Here is a 25,769-nt window from a genome sequence, read left to right as displayed (position 1 = left end):
ATCACAGCAGTGTGGTAAGAACAAGTGAAACACTTGTAAAGCACGTAGCACATGGAAAGCATGTAGTAGTCATCATGGAGTTTGTTCCACTCATTCACTCATTCATTCGTTCCATCAGCAAAGCATTACTGGCTATGTGCTGCGCTGGCTGTAGGCAGAGTTCTGCACAGTGAACAAGATTCACAGTTAGTGCCCTTACTCATCTTCTAGTCTGCTAAGGAAAGCATGCTTTTTACAAATTATTATACCTTCTGAATTCCGCCTACACCTATCTTCCTTTTAAAGTCCAGAATATGTGTGCTTGAAATACATTATCAATAACTCAGAATGACCCAACATTGGCAATTAGTATCACCACTATCAAAAAACATGCGAAGTACCCAACAGCATGTATTAAAGTCTAGCTCATGCACAGAATTCTACAGTTTCTCTCAGAAGACATATAGTTTGTCATCAGTACATCCTGCCTGAGTGGCTCCTTTATTTGGTTCCCACCAGGACACCAGTGGCACTGGTGCTACCTTATGCTGGTGTGCTGAGTGGTAACAGCAGTGATGTCACCACTGAAAGGCCACAATAGCAGAGCTGTTCTTGCTGCGTGTTCCCCGCCTACCTCCTTGTGCTATAATCGGTGATCATTGTCCTCCAGAATCTCATCACTGCTTTGACCATTTGGCTGATACAGAAAGGAAACAGGATGGCTTTTCTATCCCTTTATAATAATGGCACTTTGCATTTGTATAGCACATTTAACTTATTCAGTGCATTTTCTTGTCTACTGCCGGGTCTTATCCTAATGAAACAAAACTCCATGAGTTGTGTAATTGTCTGTGCCACAGAGAGAGCTTAGAAATCAGAGCCAGTGAAACTCAGTTCTGGAGGAGGACCAATGCCCCAAATTGCTTAAGGAATAACAAGTCCCATAGAAGTTACAAATGGAGCCAGCATGATAACTTGGCAACGCAGCTTTTCCGTGGGGAGAAGATATGTCTGGAGCATGCGAATTAATTCAGCACAAGCTGGGAGCTCAGAGGAATTCTCTCTTATTGTCCCCACCTAGGTACAGGCTGGCGCGGTTTTACCTTTAGAGAGGAGCTGTAGGAGTTGGAAAGAGTGAGAGGCAGAGACTGGATGCTACTGAGAATAAGAGGCTATTAGGATTTGTAAGATTGGCCCATTTTGTGGCCCAGAAACAGGACCCAGAAATGTTTCTTGCTTCTTCAGCAATTTGGAAAAGGGCAAAAATGAGTGGCTGGAAGGGTGAGCATTCTGGGGGCTGAAAACCAGAATCTTTACTTCTCATCACATTCTGGAAAATGAAGCATCTGGAAGCAGAGTTCCCACCACGAAAAACACGTGGCTCGTGGATTACTTGCAATGAGTCATCCCGCTGGGCTGACCATCTCCCTGGAATTTGCGAAGTAACTCCTTCAGTCCACTTGGGCACCTGTTGGCAAATCATTGCTTTTACTCTGCAACCATTTGGAAAATTATGGCTCTCTAAATCATACCCTCAAGAACAGGGAAAGTGAAAATGCCTCCCCACCTGCACTATTCTCCCACTCAGTGATCCTCAGCTTGGCTACACATTAGAATCATCTGGAGAGCTGTTAAAAAAACAAGTGCCAAGCTGCACTTCAGAAAGTCTGGGGGGTGGGACCCAGGCAACAGGATGTTTTAACCTCCACAAGCAATTTCAGTGTACAGCCAAGGTCGAAAGCCAGCACTCTAACTACGTCCATTACAATGCTCACCCACTGGGCACGGAGGGTGCTCTGACGTGACAACCACGTCACACCTGTCACGGCCTTTCTCTGGTCTTCTCCACATGCCTTTATCCCATGCTCAGCAGAATTCCGGCTCACACATTATGAAAATCATAGCCCATGGTATTTGTGGTTGCCAGTCTCATGTGAACTAATCCTTGCTGCTAGCTAACATGAATCTGACCCCATGCTAAGTAATGTAGCAGTTGCAGAAACCAGAAGGACAGGATCCTTGTCTTCAAGAATACAACTGTGTAAGATACATGTACAGGCAACTACCATATAAGGTTTAGGTGATCAGGGCTTTGAGGGACTCTCAGGCAGGAATGCAGAGAAAAAGCAAGATTTCTTTTAGCTGTACTGAGCATGTCTTCACAACTGACACACTACACACACACCCACAATTTATCCCCTTCAGCACATAACAACCGACTACGTACATGGTAGGTGCTATATGAATTCCAGTTGAATGAATGAATAAATTCAGATTGGTACCTATTGGGTTGTTCCATAAAGCCAACACCCAGCACTTCTCAGCTTCCCACAACCCACACCATGCCCAGCCTCCTCCAGGATCCGTTTAATATCATTCAATCTGTGATACCTCTTCTTGCTCCTCTCCCACCTCACATTCCTGCCCTTAGTTTTCCAGAGTGCACATCAGGGCTGCATGTCCTGCACAGGCTGCTCTACTGACTGACATCCCTCGTGACACAGAGATCTGCAGCTGTCCTCCAATGTCCTCACTCCCATTTCTCTGGAATAAAATCCCTGATGCTGAGCTGAGCACATAGCCCCACAGAATCAAGACTAGATTATGCCATTTGCCTAAGATCTGGCCAAAGAGTTAAGGGGGAGTGGTGTGTGTGACTTCTGGGTCACTTTCTTCAAGGAAATGACCCTTTTCCTCTTGCCTCCTCCATTCTGCTACTTGAAAGAAGGTCATGATGTGACATCCTCACGGTCCACATGGACAAGGAAATTCCCTAAAAATGACAGAGCTCCAAAGACGGGAGGAGCCTGGGTCTCTAGACAGCTTTGTGAGGCCGAGTCCCACCCACCCCATGCCAGCCTGGACAGGCCTCCCAAGGCCGAGTGAGCCCCATCGTGTTTCAGTCACGTTATAGTGGGTCTCTGTTACTCACAGCCCCAAACCCATATCCCAATTTGCTTTCCTGACTCTCGCACATCCTACAATCCCAGAAATCCCAGAGTTCCTTGTTACATTAATGACAGGAGAAGGATATTATGAAAACCCAAATTGTTTCTGTCAGAACAATCAATGATTTGGTGACTTCTCATAGCAAAACTCCCAAGAGTCCATAAATCTTTATTGCTGAGGTCAGGCTGTGAGAATCTGCTCTGCCTCTGCCGATGAATGCAGTAAGGGGACCAGCCTACTTTCATCTGGTCCACATGGCCTGTGGAGACTACAGGAGAGCCTAAGCGATCATCATTCTTTTCGCTGGCCCTGCAGAGACTGGCCTCTAGGGTAGTGGTAACAAGCTCTGTAAAGTTATGGAAAATAACTGACTCCTATGAACGTGAGGAATTGGAAGCAGCAAGGGTCGAAGACTGTGAACATGGACTCGGGGACCAGACCTATGAGCTGTGTGACCTTGAACAAGGTACTAACCATCTGGTGAACAGATAATTTCACCCAACTCACAAGGTTGCTATGAAGGTTCGGTTCACAGCAGTTCCAGGCCTCTCTGTAAACCTACTGAACCTGAACTTACCAGAATTGAGGGGAGTGCATTCGTTAGGGCTCTCCAGGAAAACAGAACCAACAGGGTGTGTGTATGTATGTGTGTGTGCACGTGTGTGTGTGTATGTGTGTGTTTAGAGAGAGAGAGAGAGATTTTAAGGAATAGGCTCATGCAACTGTAGAGATTTGGTAAGTTCAAAATCTGTAGAGTGGGCTGGCAGGCCGGAGACCCAGGGAACAGTCAATGTTGCCGTTGAGGTCTGAAAGTCGACTGCTGGCCAAATCCCCTCTTGCTCAGGAGAGCTGGGTCTTTCTGCGCTAGTAAGGCCTTCAACTGATTGAGTGAGGCCCACCCACAGAAGGGATGATAATGTGCTTTACTCAAAGTCCAATTTATTTCTTTAATTTTATGTCAATAGTTTTTGGGGAACAGGTGGTGCTTGGTTACATGGATAAGTTCTTTAGTGGTGATTTCTGAGATTTTGGTGCACCCATCACCTGAGCAGTGTACACTGTACCCAATGTGTAGTCTTTTATTCCTCAGCCCCCTCCCATCCTTCCCCGCAAATCCCCAAAGCCCATTATATCATTTTTATGCCTTTGCATCCTCATAGCTTAGCTCTCACTTATAAGTGAGAACATATGATATTTGGATTTCCATTCCTGAGTTTCTTCACTTAGAATAATGGCCTCCAGTTCCAGCCAAGTTGCCGCAAAGGCCATTATTTCATTCCGTTTCATGGCTGAGTAGTATTCCATGGTGCATACATGCCACATTTTCTTTCCACTCATTGGCTGATGGGCATTTAGGTTGGTTCCATAATTCTGTAATTACAAATTATGCTGCTATAAACGCGTGTGCATGTGTCTTTTTCATATAATGAAAGTCTGATTTAAATATTAATCTCATCCAAAAAATACACCCTCACAGAAACAACCAGAACAATGTTAGATCACATATCTGGGCACCATGACCTAGCCAAGGTGACAGATAAAACTAACTATCCTGGGTGGATAGGAACCTGCCTTTCAGAGTCGTATGTTTAATCATCGATCCAGATTCAATGTGAGGCACAGCCAGGTTTAGGGACCCTCTCAGTGACGCATCCTAAGGTCCCTGATGATTTTAGGGTTTCTCCTCCTGCTGCCATGAGGGCTGCTGGACTTCTTTACTTTTTGAAACTGGTTGTGACGGCTCCACATTCATCTCAAAAGCAACCTTCTGTTGTGTCTCAGGCGAGGAAGGTGTTCTTTCCACACACAGCCAGGACATAGCAAGTTGTGGAAATGCTCCTCAAGTCCAGGGCTCAGCTCATCCTGGGCTGTTTGCAAAGGAGCTGGCAGCTTGTAACATCTGTCTGCTGTCAACTTCTCTGGGTGGAAGCTCTTCTCCCTCCCCTCTCCTCCTCCACAGATCCAGTTCTCCAGACCCTGGGGAGCCATCCTGGCACTGCTTAGGAATCACCAGAACATCTACCAAATACTCAAGTCACCAAATATTTCCCACAGTGTTTCTCTACCGTGGCCCCTCCACGGGGCATTTTCAAAATACAGATGACTGGACCCTCCCAAGGACTCCCAGAGCAGAACTTCTAGAAGTGATTCTTAAGCAGATATATGTTGAAACATCTCCAGAGGTGCTCTTGATAAGCAAAAAAAAAAAAAATGAGAAACCATCAGTTCCATTAATGACAAATACTGGAGACCAGCAGACTCTAACATTTGCTACTACCTGATATGATCCTAGCATAGGAATTTTCACAATCAAGGCAGCAAGGTCTCACTGAAGAATATCCACATCCTTTGCCCTTAACTTTGTAGTGCCTCCACGCTGACCAAAGCTTGAAAAGGTGCTTGCACATTTCCACTTCTCTTGCTTCTCTATGACACCAGGAGAACAAGCCTCAGGTGGTCACTGGAGGATGAGATGTGGCTGAGGCTGACTGAGATGAGCTAATGGCCTGCAGCCCACCAGATACAAGAATGAGGTCCAGCCAAGACCAGAAGAACATCCCCTGTGCCCAAGTGCAGCCAAGATCAACAGAACTGACCACATGACCCATGGACTCATGAGAAATAAATGGTGTTTGCTGTAAACTGGTTCGATACCTTATTATCAGGACAATAGAGAACTAATAAGGATAGGGCCAACCAGCTACCCAGATCCCCAGTGAAAAGCCAGTGCCCATGTGTTAGGGATTTGTTTGTAAAGTCCTTCAGTTTGCCTGCTGCGGCCCTACGGGAGGAGTGAGGTGAGGACATGTCCCCTCCAACTTCTGGTTCAGCATAGCACCACTGTTTACACATCAAGGAAAATGTTCCTTCTTTCCCTCTGACTAACAAGGAGTTTGCCACGGAAAGTGTCTGAATATAAATTATGCATGAGACACGGGTTTCTGAACTAGTTACAACTTTTGTTCCAGGATATTTTTACTTTTCTTCAAATATTCCCTCCAGGGGTGAACTACCCTACAAAGAAGTTAAATGAAATTAGAAAAAGAGCCTTAAAAGAATCCACTCGGACCCATCGATAGTGAGCCAAGCATCTTATAGGCTCTCTGAGGCACTATGTGGTTTCAGTATCCATAGCTTCCCTTTAAAATAGCTGAGCCATGTTACTGTAGCGGTGGTCCTTAAGGGGCATGTTTTGAAAAGAAGCAACAATCTCCCCTATAACGTGGTGATTAGAAATGTGGACTCTGGTCACATGGGCTTGCCTTCAAATCCCAGCTCTACCACTTAAGAAACAGGAGACTCTCGGATATATACTTAATCTCTCTAAGCCTCAATTTCCTTTTCTGTTAAGTGTGGCTCTTAATAATGACTACTTCATAGGGTTGTTGTGAGATTAAAGGAGTTAACACTTTTAAAGGCATAGAGTAGTCGGCATCACTATTTCCATGCTTTAGAAATCCCCCCAAGAAACGGAGAATTCTGATCTGGAAAACTTCTACATCAACGATGGTCTCTCTAAGGCACTCCACACAACTGCCTCTGAGTTTATGTGTCCCTTTTCACCGTATCATGTCCCTCAATTAAAATATGCCATTCCCTCCAGAGCCCTGTAGGAAGAACCATATTGACAGCTAAAAAGAACTGAAATCCAATCAATCCCTTGTGGCGAGGAGTGCCAGTAATTAGGAAAAAAAAAAAAGGCAACATCTTCTCCATTCCTCCCAGTTGTTGTTTATTTAGAGACAGGGTCTCACACTGACCCAGGCTGGAGTGCAGTGGCACGACCTTGACTCACTGCAGTCTGAACCTCCTGGACTCAAGTGATCCTCCCACCTCCCCCTCCCACTCCTGAGCAGCTGGGACTACAGGTATGCACCACCACGCCTGGCTAAATTTTATTTTATTTTTATTTATTTATTTTTTGTAGAGATGGGGGTCTCACTATGTTACCCACACTGATCACAACCTCCTGGGCTCAAGCAATCCTCCTGCTTCCCAAAGCGCTGGGATTACAGGCAAGAGCCACTGCACCCAGCCCTTCCTGGTTGTTAGCACATGACAAATACTGCGCACCAAAGCAACATGGGTCTTTCCCTAAGTTCCGGTTTATAAATGTACTTAGTAGCCCCCACTTAGGTCAAATAAATTTGAACAAGCTTGAACCATCTATGTGTAAATGTGTAGAGTGAACAAATGGCTGAACTCTGGCAAAGAATAACATCACTTTAAGAAAAAAGTTTCCCCCTTATAGAAGTGCCACATGCTTATGGTATCAATGAGATACCAGGAGCTAAGATACTCTGCCCAATGAGAGAATGAAAATAATCCATCCACTACAGCTTTTTATATCCACGCATGTCAGGAATGTTGCCATAAGAATGTTATGTAACAAATCATTCCAAAATACAGTGCCTTAAAACAATAACCATTTATACTCGCTCACACATCTAAAGGATGGTTGGCAGTCACTGGCTCTAGCAGGCTTGGCCTTGAGATACAGGTGGGCTCAGGTAGGTTCCCCATGCCTCTCATCCTCCTTGAACTAGTGGATTGGTCTTGTCAATGACAGAATTTCAGAAGGGAGGACAGAAATGTCCAATGACTCTCACAGCCTTGACACACACTCCCACGCCTGCCCACTTTGCAGTGGACAAATCCTGTCACCCAACAGAGCCAAGTATCAGTGGGGAGAGGAAATATACTCGGCTTATAGGAGGAAGAACAGCAAAATCATAATGCAAAGGTCACGGAGACCAGGCTCAGTTGCTTCAGGGGCCTGTGACCTGTGCAGCTGCACAAGGCCCTGCGCCCCAGAGCCCCACCTTTGGTTGAATGTTTGGCATCAGTTTCCGACATGGAGCCTCACATTGCCATTTTTCACAAGGCCCTGCCAATTATGTAGACAGTCCTGGAGAGAGGGGAAGGTAAGGAAGCATTAATAATAATGCAATCTCCTCATTTAACAAGACTGACTTTTCATTGCGAAAGTGTCATATCCACTACCCATCTCCTCCAACCCCTGCTTTCAGAACCACATCATGGAATTTCTGCAGTGGGTTCAGGCTGCTACTGGCAGCCTCACTTCACATCATAACTCCTCCGTAAGACAGAGCTGTGGCTCTGGGAAGCTTTAACAAGGAACAGACACTGGTGCCCGTTAGTGGGAACACCTATGGTCATATCACCACTGCATTTCCAATACTAAACCTGGAGCACCTGCCCCTTCCCACCAGGTTCCCCAGTGAACTCAACGGCCCACTCACCCCCAAATCCTACCCACATGCCCTTCTCCTCCATGTGGTGATGAGAATGCCCAATGAGAGAATGAAAATAATCCCCCCACGACAGCTTTTTACATCCACAAATGTCAGGGAAAACCTGCAGTGGGAACAGACAAATTCTTGGGGAAATTGGGACATGAACTGGAGAATCACAGAATTGTCAAGCCAGAAGGGCCACCCCAAACTATACAACTAAATGCCCCTGACATTGGGCAGGCTCAGTCTAACTCAAAATCATCTCAGGTACAAACTTGTCTAATTTGATCTAAGGGCCTGGGTGCGGTTGCTCACTCCTGTAATCCCAGCACTTTGGGAGGCCGAGGTGGGTGGATCACCTGAGGTCAGGAGTTTGAGACCAGCCTGGCCAACATGGTGTAACCTCACCTCTACTAAAAATACAAAAATCAGCCGGGCGTCGTGGCACATGCCTGTAGTCCCAGGTATTCAGGAGGCCGAGGCAGGAGAATCACATGAACCAGGGAGGCAGAGGTTGCAGTGAACCGAGATCGTGCCACTGTACTTTAGCCTGGATGACAAAGTGAGACTCTGTCTCAAAAAATGAAAAATAAAAATAAAAAAACGTAACTTGGTCTAAGGGATGTGAACATTTCACAACCAGTCCCAAAGTTTGATGACTACCACTGATGAAGCACGTTTCTCCTTATTCTCATACCAATCATTTGAGCTCACATTTAAGATAATTTCCTCGAACCACTAGCTAAACTTGCAGATGCAACAGGAGTCAGCCCCTCCCCATGAGAATCCTTTATATGCCCGAAAGCAGCAATCACACCAACCTCTGCCTTCCAGGATGCTTCCTGCTCCCAAAACTGCACTTTGTAGGGGCCCCACAGAGCTTATGATGTGCCCTGGTGGGGAGAGTTGCTCAAGAGGCAAGTGGCTCTTGCCACAAGAAAAATGAATCACGAGCACAAGTCAACACAAGAATCCTGCAGTTCAGACAATTACCCAAAGAACACATTTTCTGATAATTACAGAGCTAAAAATGGATCCACTTTGAAAATCCCTTCCTTTCTCCCAAGAAAGCTGAGGAGGTGGTTTAACAACAATCAGCTGCTGAGATGCATCACATTCTAGGGTGTTTAGGAGGCTAGTTCCAAGAAATTCTTGGAAGGTGCAGTTCCCAGAAGGTGGTGCTGCTAACTAGACCCATTAACCCTCCCCGCCATCCCCAACACATGCTCACAGCTTGGGAATCAGAACTCAGAAGCCCATTCGAAATGAGAGAGACAGGAGGGAGGAGACCTAGGCCGGCCCACCTTGTGATGCTGCTCAAACACCAAATGGCACTTACCTAAGAAAACGGGAGGGGATGCTAAGGGGCGGTGCAACCAGCCAAGGATTATCTCGGCTGGCCAAGTGTGTGCTTAGTGATGTTATAAAGGGTTTTAGGTAGAATCCAAGGGTCAGGATGATAATAATAACATTTAATATGCATTGTACACTTATGAGCCAGATGTACCATATTATCTCATTTAATTCTCACACACCTGTATGAGCACAGTCCTGTTATTTTCACCCCTAGTTTACAGTCACACTGAGGCACACGCTGTGAGTTACAAGGATAATAAGGAGAGAGGCAGGATTTGGAAGCAGTAGAAGTTTGCGCACTTCACCAAAACCTTCCAGATATAAAGGTCCCAGAATTGGCTGAGAGCAGATATTAGGAAGGTTGAAATACAGACTACAAGGGGGCAGAGGGTATAAGCATTATGGAAGAAAATCAGACAGAAGACACTGTAGGTCAGAGATCTTCTGTGTCAATAATGAATGTAATATTGAGTTAATTTCAATTTTTAAATACAAATCTTTTTTTATTTTTTTTTGAGAGACAGTTTCGCTGTTGTTGCCCAGGCTGGAGTGCAATGGCGCGATCTCGGCTCACTGCAACCTCCACCTCCCGGGTTCAAGTAATTCTCCTGCCTTAGCCTCCCGAGTAGCTGGGATTATAGGCGCCCACCACCATGCCCAGCTAATTTGTGGGGGTTTCACCATGTTGGCCAGGCTGGTCACTGACCTCAGGTGATCTGCCCACCTCAGCCTCCCAAAGTGCTGGGATTACAGGTGTGAGCCGCCATGCCTGGCCTATAAATCTTATATAAGGAATAAATGTAGTAAAATATGTGAATTTTGTACTATGTCATGGACAGTACTAAAATGAAGAAATGGAAAGATTATTGACTAAGCCAGTGTTTCCAAGAAGAAGGATTTAGATGACAGAAGTGCCAGAAAGTTGGCACTCATTCATTCACTTACTTAGTCAATACTCGCTAAGCACCTTCAATGGGCTGTGCGTTGCTCTACATTCTATGTCACAACCTATGATGGTGAATGAAACAAAATTGCTGACCACCCAGAACTGGCATTGCAGTGAGAGAAGACAGACCTGCATGCCCAGGACCTAAATGCCTTTGGGAGAATAGTGTTACCAACTTAAGCTAAACAACACATGAGCCACAGCCAGACCTCAAGGGCCAGACAGACAGAAGTACCTATAATTTGAAATTACATTCAGAAAGAAATTATGTTGAAATGATCCTCATTAAATTAATAAAACAAAATTGCTCAACTTTTAACAAAAGCATAAGCTTTAAACAGAAGCATAACTAAGCATTAACCAGCTTGCCCTGCAGCCCACCTCCTTATAGCCGCGTACTGCTTGAAAGTCCCATCGCCTCTGTCACGAGGTCCTAACATCTATACATAACATCTTTAACATTAAAGTCCTCAAAAACCTCAAGTTTCCCATTTGAGATATTTTCTAGATCCTGATTCCATCAGGCCCACTGACACCAGCCATCTGTGGACTCCCTCCAAGGAACTGACTTAGGACAAGAATGAAGTTTCTACTTCCTTATGATTTCATCTCCCATGCCCTAATCAATCAGCAACCCCCTGTTCTTCAGCCCACTACCCACCAAAATTCCCTCTAAAATTCCAGCCCAAAACTTCTGGAGGAGGGGGATTTGAGACTCCCTCATGCCTCATTTGGCTGCCATACAATTATTAAGCTCTTTCTCTGCTGCAACTCCCATCGTCTCAGTGTATTGGTCTGTTACTGTGCAAGGGTGCAAAGCTGGTGGTCCTGGTATGAAGCTGGTGGTCCTGTAACAATGATGACATCACTGAAAACAACCTCAGGTATCCAGGGCACACAGAAGAACTAACAACCAGTTGTTAAAAGTAGATGTGCTTAGGGCAAGAGGACTGGAGGAGGAGGGAGATTCCACAAAGAAAGCAAGCAAGCTGGGCTGGGCATGGTGGCTCATCCCTGTAATTCTGTCATTTCGAGAGGCCAAGATGGGAGGATCACTTGAAGCCAGGAGTTTGAGACCAGCCTGGACAACAAAGGAATAACCAATCTCTACAAAAAATAAAAAAGTCGGCCAGGTATGGTGGTGCATGCCTGCAGTTCCAGCTACTCAGGAGGCCGAGGGGGGAAAGTCACTTGAGCCCAGGAATTCAAGGCTGCAGTGAGTTATGATTGCACCCCTGCACTCCAGCCTGGGTGGCAGAGCAAGACCCTGTCTCAAATAAATAAATAAAGTTGTAGGTACATGGCTTATTTCTGTGTTGAGTTACTGCAGAGGTGCTGGCCACTCCAGTGCCACTCCCCGTGGAAGCAAGAAAACTGTCAGGCTGCAGAAGGTGTGATCACGCAGTCACAACACCTAAAGTCTTGAAGTCACTGGCTCATGTCCTCTGATGTCTACCTTTTCTCCCTAGTATTTTGCATGACCATGAACAACAACTGCACTTGACCTCCCAGAAGCTGCAGCAGAGGCAGAGGCATGGAAGAAAGGAGCATGTACAAATGAAAGGGGCAAAAGGCAGGAAAAGGTAGAGTACAGAGTTTCTTGGAGTAAAATGCCTCAGTTTATTGTTTAAAGAAACTTATGCAAACAATATGCAAATTTGCAAAAAGTAACACTAATTCTTGCATAGTGTGCTTACTTTCATACCCTTGGCTCTGACCTTTAAAACGTCCAGGGCTGCAAGTCTGTGGGCCACAGGACCTTGGCCATTGCCTGCTACCTGGCCAGAGTCAGTGGGTCAAGCAGTATAAAAGAATAAGCAAGGCTAAAAGGTGATGGATATGGAACATTGTTCTGTCAGAGAATACAGGACAATATATTGAGGATGGGAGAGAAAGTGGCAACTTGGAGTCTGAAAGGCAAAACTTTGATTTTGTCTTGATCCATTCTATGTCACTTAGCTGTCAAGTGTTAAAGAACAAACCACAGACTATAGAAGTACCGGCTGGAGCAGGTTATGGGTATCCAAGATATTATCTGGAAAAATAATTTATAAATTTATGAATTCATATTGTTATTTTCCTAATCATTCTTTATTCCTTGGATCACAAATATTTTCATATATAGGTTTTATCCAAGCACATTTCCCTGCTGTATCATACAAGATATGGGATTCTAATGCACTGACTCTCTTAGAAGATACTAAAGGACAAGTAATTAGCTAGAAAAATAATTGGCTGCTTCTTTAAGCTCTCTCTCAATGAAAGGTATCATTACTAAAATACAGAAAAAAACCTTCAAAACCTTGCAAAGTATTTTCCCCTTCTATCAACGTTGGCATAACATTTTATTTCTGTCCTATTCATATAAGGCTCAAAAACTCCTTTTGGGCTGACAGGTGGCTTTCTTATGGCCTGTAGTTCATCCACTCTGTACAGAGAGGTTAGGGACGTCCTTTGGTTATTTTACCGGCAAGTTGCCGTTCTCCACATTTTGCTGCAAAAAGCACACACTTGCCTGGGAAAGAGACACAGGGGCCCCCAGCTATGGCACAGAGCTATGCTAAATACCAAGCTTTAACTGTGTGTGCCCACATGCGCTTCCTGAATGAGTCTGGGGAAGCTGTAATGTACTACCCATCCATTCAGAGCAACTCTCTGAACCACGTGACTCTGCCTTTAATAACACCCCCTCATCCCACCCATTCAGCATTCCCAGTGATGCTGACAATCAAATTGCAAAGCTGAGTGACAGGCTACAACCTCAAAGGAAACCCAGCATCTAGTTAAAAACTTCCCAAGGTCGGCAGGGAGTGTTCCTGAGACCAGCCCCAGACAGGAACAAAGGCTCTGTGGTAATAGCAGCTGGAAATGCCATCCATCATCATGCAAAGATAAAGAGCTTCCAACTCCAATCAGAGGGCACTCGCAAATATCCAGTGCTGTCCTGACACTTTGATTGATGGCCACCTCCTTTAATTAGCTCCTCTTGTCTCTGGAGGTTTCCAAAGAACTGATCACTTGCTCCCACCTCCCCCTTTCCCTGCCACCATTTGCCTTCCTGGTGGACAGGACTGGAGCAGGCACTCAGCCTCACCAGCCTCTTTCACTGTGTGCCTACCCACCACCGTGTGATCCTCCATCCTCCAGCATGAAGCTGCCACACTGACCTTTCGCAGAAGGAAGCAGATGCGCTCGATGTTCCTCAGCCGTTCCCTCTATCAGGATGCACAAGAAAGAAACGAGAGGGGAGGTTAGGGGTTCTGCTAAAACAGCATGAGAAGGCCCTACAATCAGCCCCAAAAGCGGAGGCAGAACCCACCAGAGAGCCCTCATGGGCACATGGCCAGCATTCTCCCACCCAATGGCTTTTTCTAAGAGTTTCTGACTTTCTTCCCTGTACCTTGTCATGGTCATTTGCTCTTAACAGAACTCTCCCAGCAAACAGCATGGGCTCACCTTCCCTCTCAGTCCAGCATGGATTTCTGTTCTTCTATCTACAAAGTCTCTCTCAGCCTCCATGTACACATAAGGTGGTCAAACTGCCGAATGGTACCTCATGCTCACGGAACATCCTAAAGCCTGCAGCCGGCCCTCCCAGGAGGCCTTCCCACTTGGGTCTCGAAGAGCGTATGTGCCCTCATTAGTATCTAAGGTAGACAAGTTCTCTGCCTGCTGGTTTCATTTTTCTAAAGTGAGTCTACTTGGCGGAAGCAATCTCCCTACTAAATTAGACACCAGTGATGCCCCCCAGGCTAAGGCTTTTTAAGAAGTTCGAGTCTATCAAGGCCTGGCTCACTGCCAAGGGAAGATGAGATGATGGCCTGTGGCTGGGCAGGTGATGATGCCCACTTCATGCACTAAATGCTATTGCCTCCCTTTTCCTTCAATGACTTTAACGATTTCCAAAGCCACACTGAACACAGCTGTGGCGTCTCCCGGTGCTTCATTACTGAGGCAATTTGGTTGCCATAGATGGAATGGTAATGAGATTCCTCGTGGATCTGGAAAGGACAGGTGGCTGGGACACTTCATTTCCCTAATTAAATCATAAATATAGTAAATATAGTGATTCCTGTGCATCCTTTAAGCCCAGAGGAAGGAGCCCACATCTGGACAAATTAGTGTCCACATGGCTAGAAAGACACACTGCATCCTCCTCACACATGTGCACATGCAAGCACACACACTTATGTGCACATACGCATGAAATGTAATGCTACAAGACACACACTAGCTCCTTTTCCAGCAAGCCAGAGCCACTGAAGGACAACATCTACCATTACTTTAAAGTAATGAATGCCCTGCTGGTAAAAGGAAGGGAAAACATGAGAAACGAGGAGTAAAACAGAGCATTCCTCCTCCTTTCCATCCCATAGGGCCCAACAATATTGGGAGCTTCAGGGCATCTTAAATCCAAATGGGCCTCATGCCCTCATTGAGAGACGCATCATACGGATCAGCAATTATTTGTGACACACAAGTCCTTCCAGGGCTGGAGTCACCAATCAGTGAAGTAGCTTTTTTAAGCCACCTGAGTCTGAAATGCTGCTTTGGGGGCTCTATAGAGGTCTAAGAGCTCGCAGAAGAATTAAAAGAGGCATCTGAAGCATTTAACTTCCTGCCAGGGAGTAACAACATAAGAACTGGGAAAATGTGTCTAGCCGTCTTCCATTTAGGGTTTTTATTTGTTTTTGTTTTTGTTTTCAATCCGAGACAAGAGTTTTCCCCATGGGGCATCTAGAGTCTTATTCTGTTCATGAACTTCATAGGGCCCAGGCTCCTTAATTAATCAGTTAACTAATTAGAAGTGTGCCTTTAATAATAGGAGTAAAAAAAGTAAATTGAGATTTAACTTCTATGCCACCACTTCAATATTCATCCACCGTTTAATCGACAAATAGCTATGGAGCACCTACTATGTGCAAACTATATTCCTGCACTGGCCTTTCACAGAAGCTCCCTGGAGAGCATATACTAGTCCTGATTTTCTTTATTCTGTCTAAATTTCCTTATTCTTTGCCATGGTGAGATGGAAAGGGTTCCACAAAAATATTTTGTGGTTTCACCAATCACCTGCAACCCAGCATGGAATCTGCATGATGGAACTGAGCGGTAGGACAAATTCCTTCCCTAGCATTTGCCCTGGAATCAGACAAGAAAACTTTGGGTGTTCTAAGTGAGCTGCCTATTAATTTGAGCCCAAACAATTAGAAGGAAGGAAAGTAGGCTCTTGTCTTCCCTGGCATTCCTAAATGAAGGTCTCTCAGACTAGAGTCGCTCACTGCACCTGGTAGATACTGACAGACCAGGCATGTAATGTCGGTGCCAAACACAAAAACATCCAGAAAGACATGAGACCCAGAGTGAAACCTTTCAGGCCTGGCAGATCCAAATTATCCCAGATGCATGGTGAGGCTGGCAGATGGAAACAAAATGGATTTTAATAGTTATAAGTTCATGAAATACAGTAAGTTTTAAAGTGGATCTTGCAGGTTCTTTAAACTTGCATCAAAATTTGCTTTGAAAGAGTTCGGCTCTATTTCATGGAATCAAAAAATTTGATGCCAAAGTGGGCCTCAGATATTATAAAATCAGGTCTCTTAAAAGAGGCAACACACGGTAGATGGTAGGATGGCAGACTTTGGAGACAGGTAAGCCTGGGTTCAAGTCCTAGCTCCAGCACTCATGACCTATGAATCCCTGTACAAAAGAGTCCATTTAGTGGTTTATAAATTGGGTTAATGATGTTTGTCTCGCAGCATTATTGTGAGGATTACAGATTATGTATATAAAGTTCCTAGCACAAAGTAAAAACTCAAAATACAACAACAAATCCAGTAATAACTCTCTACTTTATAGAAGGGGACACTGAACCCTGGTTCTTCCATATGGTATTGTGGTACCTCCCTAAAAGCATATCCTTCTTCATGGGGCCTGCAGCTAAGGATAAGAGACCTCTTTGTCCCTGCTGAATGACGCCATAAACATTCCAGGCTAAGATGGTATCATGCTAGCAGAGCCTGTTGTTCTCTCTACAACTTCTGGCTGAAAAGGTCAACAAAGCTACTCCAAGAGGCAAAAAGTTGCCTTAGTGCTGGAAACCATGGCCTGGAAGGAACTTCAACTAAACAGAGGACCAGTGAATTTGGATTGAGAAACACACTCGAATGAACTGTGTGTGCACCACCCTTTGAACTCAGAAGAGCAGGTCTGGAGTAAGTTTGGAAAAGGCTCTGTCCACATACAGGGTTGGTCCCTGGCTCTGGGACATGGACTGCACTGACCAGGGAAACAAACAGCCAAAACACCCATTGCCACCCAGCATCCATGCAGAAGCTCCCAGTCGGAGGCACAGCCAGGGCACAGGGGAAGGGCAGCATGTAGGGCCTGCCAAGCCAGACAAGCAGGAAGATGCCAGGAGCCACGCATGCTGGGGCAGGCGGCCTTTCACATCTCGAACCCAGACCAGGACACTCAGATTGCACCAAATTCTCCAGGCAGAGGTGAGCTGACCACAGACCCACAGAACCACCTGAGATGAATGCTTTCTGGGTGATGGATATGGTGCCAGGGACTTTGTGCATTAACCCACCCTCCACATCTCCACCTGAGAAACCTGGTGCCCAAGTGGAGAGTGCAGCACGGACATCCACTCATGGTGCTCACGTGCCTGCAAGCATGTTGGCCAACATGGAGCCTCTGTCCTTGTTTAAGGATGAGTAACCAAAACACATGAGCACCAGGCTTTGAGGACTCAAGGGCCACAGCACAGTAGACTATTCCCCTGGGTTACGGGGACAGTCGTCACACCTGACTTGCAACATATCTCAAGACCTCAGCACACTTCAAGAATGAGAAGGCTCCTCCACAACCTTGAGCCAGGTAGAGAGGCACAGTGAGGGCGAGCATGTTCTTTACACAAATCATTCACATTCTCACCCTCCTTCCTAGGCCCTGGGTAGCCTGGGGTGACAGCACCTTCCTCTCACCAGCACCCGCTACTTACCGCATGAACAGGGTTGCACTGGTCTATGGGGCTCTTAAAATCCGTCCTTAACTCATCAAAGGCAATTATCTGAAACAGAATACAGAGATTTGAGGTGTTAGTGCACACCTGAGTCAACACACCATGTCCAAAGCTTCTGTGGATTTGCATCCAAATAACACAAGATAAAGGAAGAGGCTGTAGATGGCATGAGATGGGCCAGCACCTGGCCACTGTTGAAGCTGGCAATAAGCACATGGGGTTGCTTACGTTCTTCTGTCTACTGTGCATGCTTAAAATTTTCCCCAGTAAGTTTTTTTTAAGTATTCTGTGCTTTATAAAGATGCAGAGAAAGTCTACTGTGCTGACGGCAGGTTGGGATTTAGAAAAAAGCACAAAAAATTTAAAACTTCAAACCACTACTTTTAGCTCCCTTCCTTCCAGGAAGCGGCTATTTATTTTTTATTTGTGTGTATTGGGGCAGAAAAGGTGATTGGAAGTGAAACAGACAGAAGTCAGGTGAGAGGCAAAAGAGAAAAACAAGGCAGTAGAGTTGACAGTAATAGAAATAATCAAATCTCTAGAAGTCCACAAGCCTGGATGGTTGGCTCCCGGGCAGTCAGCATTTCAAAGTACAGTCCTTTGGACTCCGGTCCTACAGTTCATTTTGGACGAAGACTCAGAACTCCCCAGAGAACAACAGTTTCCCGATATGCCTGGAGGAAAGAATGCTGGAGAGGACCTTCTCCAGTCACAGAATGAGGCATGGCCCCCCATGGAAGTACCTAACTGACAGGTGAAGGTTTGCAAGCCCACATCCTCACCACAGCTCCCTTGTCTGCTACAGAAGGAATAAATAATAGAACACGGTGGGATCTGGCCAGGGGAGTGTCCTTTCTTAGGGTGTGGAAGACTTGGGTGCTCCCAATAAAATCTCTCCTTTTGAAAATAAACAGACATGGTCACCTGTAATCCCAGCACTTTCAGAGGCCGAGGCAGGCAGATCACCTGAAGTCAGGAATTTTAGACCAACCTGGTCAACATGGTGAAACCCTGTCTCTACTAAAAATACAAAAATTAACTGGGTGTAGTATACACCTGTAATCTCAGCTACTTGGGAAGCTGAGGCAGGAGGAAAAAAATAAAATAAACAGACATAACCAACTCCCCAGGAAGGCACATACCAGGGGTCCCTGAACACTTGGCAGAATTGCTGAAGCAAGGAAACCAGCTTCCCACCCCCATATGTCCCCAATCCAGCAACATGGGGCTGGGAGTAAGCACTAAGTAAGAGAAAATAACTTCCCTCTACAAAGCAAGTAGAATTTTAAAGCAGTCATATGTCATCCTGATTTCAATCCTCCTACAGAATTTGAAGAAAATTCCAGTATAACTTGTATTAAACCAACACATTTCTATATCATCCCTTGCCAGATAATTATCCAGCCTGTACTTAAACGCTTCAGGAACAAGAAACTCACCACTTACTGAGGATGCTCATTCCATTTCTGGCTACCTCTAATTAATCATTGCTTTCCTTATTAAACTAATATATGACTCCCTGAAGCCTCCACCCATAGCCTAAGCCAGGGTCAGCAAACTACAGCCTGAAGGCCAAATTCCAGCCTGCTACCCATTTTTGTTCAACCTGTCAGCTAAGAATGTTTTATTTTTTTTGTTTTTTAGTTTGCATTTTTGTTTTTGTTTGAGACAGAATCTCACTCTGTCGGCCAGGCTGGAATGCAGTGGTGCAATCTCGGCTCACTGCAACCTTCATCTCCCGGGCTCAAGCAATTCTCCTGCCTCAGCCTCCCGAGTAGCTGGGTACAGGCGTGTGCCACTATGCCTGGCTAATTTTTGTATTTTTAGTGGAGATGGGGTTTCACATTTTTAACACTTTTTAAAAATAATTGAAAGAAACCAAAAGGAGAATATTTTGTGGCATGTGAAGCTTATATTAAAATTCAAATTTCAGTATCCATAAAGGTTTACTGGAATATAGTAGCATTTATTCTTTTATCTATACTGCTTTTGTGCAACAGGAGGATTGAGTAGTAGTTACAGGCTGTAAGGCTCACAAAACTCAAAATATTTACTCTTTTGCCTTTTATAGAAAAGATCTGCTGACCCCAGCCTATTCTTTTATTTGCCCTCTAGAGCTATCCTCTCCAATACGGTAGCCTCTAGCCACATGTAGCTTATTAAAGCTTAAACTTTTAATTAATGAAAATTAAATTAAAAATTCAGTTCATAGATACATTTTAGTTGTTCAACAACCCTGTCTATCTAGTAGCTATTACACGGCACAGATATAAAACATCCCCATCACCACAGAAAGTGCTATCAGACAGCACTGCTTTAGAGGCACATAGGATGGTCAAATAGCTCCTCCACAAAGAACCCCTTTAAGTACTGTCAGCTACAGGGACCTCAGCAAATCTTTCTTCTTCAAGCTAAATCTCTCCAACCATTGTTTACACAAACTACCACTAAGCTGCGTCATCATCCTGATTGTCCACCACGGATGTTTCAGGTTGTAAATGTCCATTCTAAAGTGTGACAGTCAGTACTAAACACTAGATTCAAGGTGAGGGTGGCAGGCACGGACAGTAGAGATGTCACTCACCTTCTCTGTTCTATAGTCTATGCTTCTTTTAATGCAGCCTGATGTCATTAGTTTTTTTGTGGCCATATCACTTTCCTGGCTTTATACTGAATTTGCATTACCTAAAAGCCCTAGGTCTTTTTCATGTGCTTCAGTTAAACTCAGTCCACCTCATTCTGCACAAGCATTGTTGGATTTGGAGGCCTAAGAGCAGGAACTAATCTTTATCCTGATTAATTCCTCCCTATTCAATCTGGTCTGCTGGTCTGATCTTTTGAGACATGACCTATCTCCCAACTATTATATAAATCCTAATAAACACAGTATCGTCAATACCCACATCCACATTCACCCTGATATAAATGTAAACCGAGCAGGACCAAGGCCAGAGCTCTGAGCGCACCATTCCTAGCTCCTGTGAGGCTGACATCGGTTTTCCTGACACCTATTATCTATCCAGTTATAAAGACGGTTCACTGTATTTGGATCCAGTCACTGAAAGCAAGTATCTGGATAGCTGCAGAACTCCACAACTGTTAGGGCTCCACATATAGGGCCCCACAAGGAGAATGGGCACCCATGGAGGAAAGGGAGCCAAGCCCCCACATTGTGAACAATCCTCATCCCCAGTCTTGCTCTAGGGCCCATGTCCCTGTCTGAGTGCAGGGAGGTGGGTCTAGACTGAATAGAGCAAAGGTAGCTGGAGCTTGAAGCAGGAGAGAGGAGCCAATGGGGATCTGGGGCAGTTCAGCCAGGCTGAGAGCCGGCGACCCCTACCTCGGCCCAGCTCAGCGCCTCACCTGCAGGATGGTCCAGAGGAAGGAGGCCTGAAGTGTGGCTTATGCCTTTGAGCTCCATGAGATCAGAGGTCCTTCACGGGTGCTTTCTGATGATGTGATGACAATGCACCCATGAGGACAAAGGCTTTCAGACTCCCTGCCCCCAATATCTACTTGCCAATGTATCTATCCATTCACCTAACATTCAGCCAGCATCCTTTATGTACAGGCAATGGGCTAACCAGTGGAGACACAAAAATCAACAAGATCAGTGCCTGTCTTCACCAAGTTCCTAGTCTGGAGGAGGAGACCCCCATGTAGACATGCCACTGTGCTACAGTGTGATGAGGGCTATCAAGATGATTGTAATAACTGCTCTCATGTATAGCCTGCTCACCATGTCAGCTGCTGGGCTATATGCTGCACATGCCTTTTATCATGTAATCCTTTGACCACCCAAAGGATTAAATGGGACCAATAATAGTACATACCTCACTATTACTGGTCCCATCTCAGAGAAGAAGAAACTGAGGCCCAAAGTAGTTAAGTTACTTGCCCAATATCACTCTTTGGTGCCAGGATCCAAACCAAGGCCTAACACTAAAACCTGAGGGTTACCATTACATTATTCTGTCTCCAAATACCGAGAAAAGTAAACAAGGAGTCAGCAGACAGACAGAAGAATTAACAGCTGTCCCCATGGAACCAAAGCAAAGCTTCCCTGAGGAAGCAGGGGTTAGGCTACCCCCCACTTAGTACTAATTCATAAACAGATTCCCAGTCTCAGCCTCCTGACTTGTCTGAGGATAGAAGTTACGGGCCCTACAGTGTAGTATCATCCTTTGCATGTGGCAGACTTCTGTCTAGAGCTAAGTCTTAGCATCAGCAATGGACTGCAAGTATGATAAGCACAATGATGTAAGGATGGGCAGATGAATGGTCGGCACAGTTTAATTCAGCTGAATGCACAGACCAGCCTCTGTGTGTGTCCTACAAGGCTCTATTGCACCCTTCAGCCCAGCAACTGACAGTACAGGTTTAACTGCTGAACTGTAGGTGAACTTTAACTGCTAATCCAACGATAAGATCATTTCATATCTCACCCCTGTTTTAGAAATCAGTTTTACATTTAATGCAGTAAAATTCATTCTTTTTGGTGAAAAGTTCTGTGAATTTCGACAAATGCAGTTATGCGATCACCTCCAAAATCAAGACACAGAACAGTTCTATCACCCCCAAAATTCCCTCCTGCAACTCCCCCCCGCCATGTCTCACCCCTGTCCCCCCGCCCAGCAACCACTAATCTGTTCTCCATCCCTCTAGTTTTGCCTTCTCCAGAAAGTCACAAAAATGGAATCATGCAGTATGTAGGCTTCTGAGTCTGCTTTCTTTTGTAAGCCTATGTAAATACATATGTTTACATACGTTTTAACAGTTTAAGCCACACGTCGCCTATATCAATGGTTTATTCCTTTTTACTGCCGAGTAGTATTTCATTGTATAAATCAACTACGGTTTATTTATCTACCTGTTAAAGGACCTTAGGGTTGTTTCCAGATTTTGACAATTATGAATAAAGCTTCTATAAACATCTACACAAGGGCTTGTATCTAAACATAAGTCTTCGATTTCCTTGGACAAATAAGGGGATTGCTGGTCCATGTGGTAAGTGTCAATTTAATTTCTAAGAAACTGACAAAACTGTTTTCCAAAGTGGCTGCACTAGTTTGCATTCCCACATGAGTTGCAACATGAGTTGCAACATGAGTGTTCCAATTACTCCACACCCTAGCCAGAACTCAGTACTGTCAGTTTAGTTTTTGGGTTTCTTTTGGCCCGGTTTTGGTTTTGAGTCATTTCAGTAGGTGTGTCGAGGCATCGCTGCAGCTGTAATTTGCATTCCTCCAGTGACTAATGATGCTGAGCATTTTTCATGGGCTTAGCTGTCATCTGTACATCTTTTTTGATGAAATGTGTGTCCAAATCATTTTCTCTTTTAAAACAAAAATAGCTGGTTGTTTTGTTATTGATGATCTTTGAGCATTCTTTATATATTTTGGATAGGAGTCCCTTGTCAAATTTGTAATTTGCAAATATTGTCTTCTATGCTGTGACTTGTCATTTCATTTTTGACAGTATGCTTCTCAGAGCAAAAGTTTTTTATTTTAACACAGTTTATCCCATTTATCAGTTTTTCTTTTACGGATCATATTTTGGTATTCAACCTATGAACTCTTTGGATCTAAGAACTTCTAAGATCACAGAGGTTTTCACTTAAATTTTTTTCTAAAACTTGAGTTTTCTCCGTAGGAAGGCTTAAACTACAAATTCAATTTATTTAATAGATTTAGGACTATTCCAGTTATCTATTTCCTATGACATGAGCTTAGACAGTTTGTGATTTCAAGGAATTGGCCCATTTCATCAAAGTTGTCAAATCTGCAGATTTATATTCAGAGCCACCCCTATTTTTGTATTTCATCCTCCCTCATCAGGCATCTCCCCTGCTTTTTTTCTCATCAGTCTTTTGAGATGGAGGTTTAAGTGATCACAGAAAATGTAAGAAAAGTTGGCAGCAAAGCAGTGGAAACAAAGCAAGAGCTATCATTCTTCCCCAAGCCGCATAACTGAGGTCCTTGAAAGCCAGACTGCCTCTACGCTGCCTGGGGCCAGGCCCTGCCTGAAAAAGTGGGGCAAGGGTGAGGCTCTGGGGTAGAAAATTGGAGGTCTTGCAGGAGATGCAGCACCAGAGGGAAAGAGAAGGATCTAGTTATATCAGTAAGATAATGCAATATACATGGGCAGACATCAGAACTTAGTGAAGTACTAGCTTGGACGGAGGCTTCAGGAGAGGCAGAGCCAGAGGAAACCACCAAGAAATCCAGAAAGGAAGGCAGCTACAAACAGAGAACACGCTAGAAGTGAAGCTGTTCCTATGAACACTGAACCCTATCCTACCACCACTAGGCATAGGCAAGTTCAGCCCAAAAGGCGCTGCCCCAACCTTCCACCCTATTGCCTCTCCCTGTTCCCCCAACCACAGGACCATGAAGCAATGATCCATGGAATCTCACTGTGCAGAGCCTCACCAAGAACCACAGCAAGGTCAGTCCTGCTTGGGCCTGCCCTAAGTCTAGACCACCGGGATTCCATGCAGCCTGAACACCAGCAGGAAAGCAGGGTGGACCCACCTCAAGAGGTGGGAAACTATAGAAACACTCCATAAAGCATCTCATGCTTCCTTCTTTGGGTCCACAGAATTTATAATCAGGAGATTAAAAGTTATCTCACTTGTCTGAAATCATTATTTTGCTAAAAATAACCATGCTGTACTATGGCCTGAAAAAAAAAACCTTCCTGGAAGATGAAGAAACGATTGAAATGTCAACATGTATTAGCTAATGAGTCCCCAGGACTGCCCCATCAGAGCTTAGCATTAGGACAGGCTGGTTTTCTCTGGGACTTTCTCTTCCCTGCATTTGCTCCTCTTATTTCTGAAAGCTCTTAAATGGTTGAGACCTCGCTACCTTGCATGTGTACTGCACTATCTTATTGACATAACTTGATCTGCATAAGAACTCTGTGAACTGGATAGGAATCTCCCCCTAGCATACAGTTCAGGAGACCGAGACCCAGTCACAGTGTTTGAAAGATGTACTTTACCTTGCGTGATGAGTGAGGGACAACCCACACTGGACCCAGGTCTCGGAGTCTTTGACTGGTTAGTGTTCCATCCAGCACACTGTGCTGCCCCTCTCTGACTTGAACGGGTGAAAACAAAGTGTTGGGTTGCTGAAGAGGCCCAAAAAAATATTGACTAGATACCCACGATGTACCTGGCACCATCTCTGCCTCTCTAGTACAGGACTGAGAAAGAAAAGAAGGTCCCTGTCATCACAGAAGTTAAAATCAAGGGTAAGGGCAGAAGAGATAATTAACAAAGAGGTAAGAAAAGCATCAGAAAATGACAGACTGTGTGAAGAAAATAAAACAGCCGATAGGAAGAAACAGAACTGGCAGTAGAGAGGGAAGTGATCAAGGAAGGCTCTCTGACGAGGTATCTTTTAAGCTGAGAGGTCTGAATGACCAGGAGCCAAATATGGAAAGGTCTGGGAAGAAATTTCCAGAGACGGAAATTATGCTGCAGATGCCAGAAGCAGGAAATAAGCTTGGCAGGTGTGAGGCACGGAAAGGCCTGCACAGGGGAAGCCAGAAAGTCAGACAGACAGCAGGGGGAGGGGAGGTCGAGGCTCAGGGCTGGTCAGGATCCCACCTGTGTGGGATTCATCCAACTGCAACTCCCCAAAACACATGGTGTGGCATGAAGCCATTTAGCCCATCTACTCTATTGGTGATGTGGCCCTTATGTGACTTGCATGACTGTGTTTGCTGCTTGTGGTCTCTCATTCTAACAAAAGGAGTTGCATGGACGTAACCGAGGAGGCCACTGCTGATACAGGTTGATCAGTGTGAAACCAGTGTCAGTTGGGCAGACTGAGGAACAGGTATTGGCCTGGCAGTTTTCAAGTCCGTTCTGAGCAGTAGCAAATTCACCCAAATGAAAACTCAATGTTCAGGGGCAATATTTAAAGAGATCATGAATCCTAGCAAGTCATACCCAGGGACTCGGAGGACAGATTTGGGTTAACCCATCTCAGAGAGCATCTGGGCACTGGGAAAAGCTGCACAGTTTTCTAATGAATGGGCACATGCCCCAAACCTTCCAGAAACTCTGACTACAGGCCCAACTGTGAATAGGGACAGCTCCCTCACCCAGTTCTGTGCTCATACTCCTATTTGCATTAGGGACACTTTGAACAGACCTTTCTCTCTTGATTTCTCCATGTTGTGTGTTGAATAGTGACCCCCAAAATTCACATGCACCTGAAACCTCAGAAGGTGACCTTATTTA

The 25,769-nt window shown here is 45.0% G+C and overlaps 1 protein-coding gene across 11 annotated transcripts in view; it reads right to left on the bottom strand.

The window, feature by feature from the left end:
* The window catches only part of CNIH3 (cornichon family AMPA receptor auxiliary protein 3), a 373,524-nt gene that overhangs the window by 87,608 nt on the left and 260,147 nt on the right, over positions 1-25,769 (bottom strand). For 10 of the 11 annotated variants that reach the window (XM_074037255.1, XM_074037293.1, XM_074037269.1 and 7 more), the window contains 2 exons: positions 17,495-17,563; positions 13,656-13,703 (listed from right to left, as the gene is read on the bottom strand). The exons of the other annotated variant lie outside the window; for it this stretch is intronic. In XM_074037255.1, the coding sequence (XP_073893356.1) occupies positions 13,656-13,703; positions 17,495-17,563 (117 nt within the window). The remainder of the gene's footprint in view (positions 1-13,655; positions 13,704-17,494; positions 17,564-25,769) is intronic. 11 annotated transcript variants of the gene reach the window in all.

The sequence above is a fragment of the Macaca fascicularis genome, chromosome 1 (assembly GCF_037993035.2).
Source record: "Macaca fascicularis isolate 582-1 chromosome 1, T2T-MFA8v1.1".
NCBI classification, from domain to species: Eukaryota; Metazoa; Chordata; class Mammalia; order Primates; family Cercopithecidae; genus Macaca; species Macaca fascicularis.
Note: the sequence above shows the minus strand (reverse complement) of the source record. Positions and strands in the feature narration are given on the sequence as shown.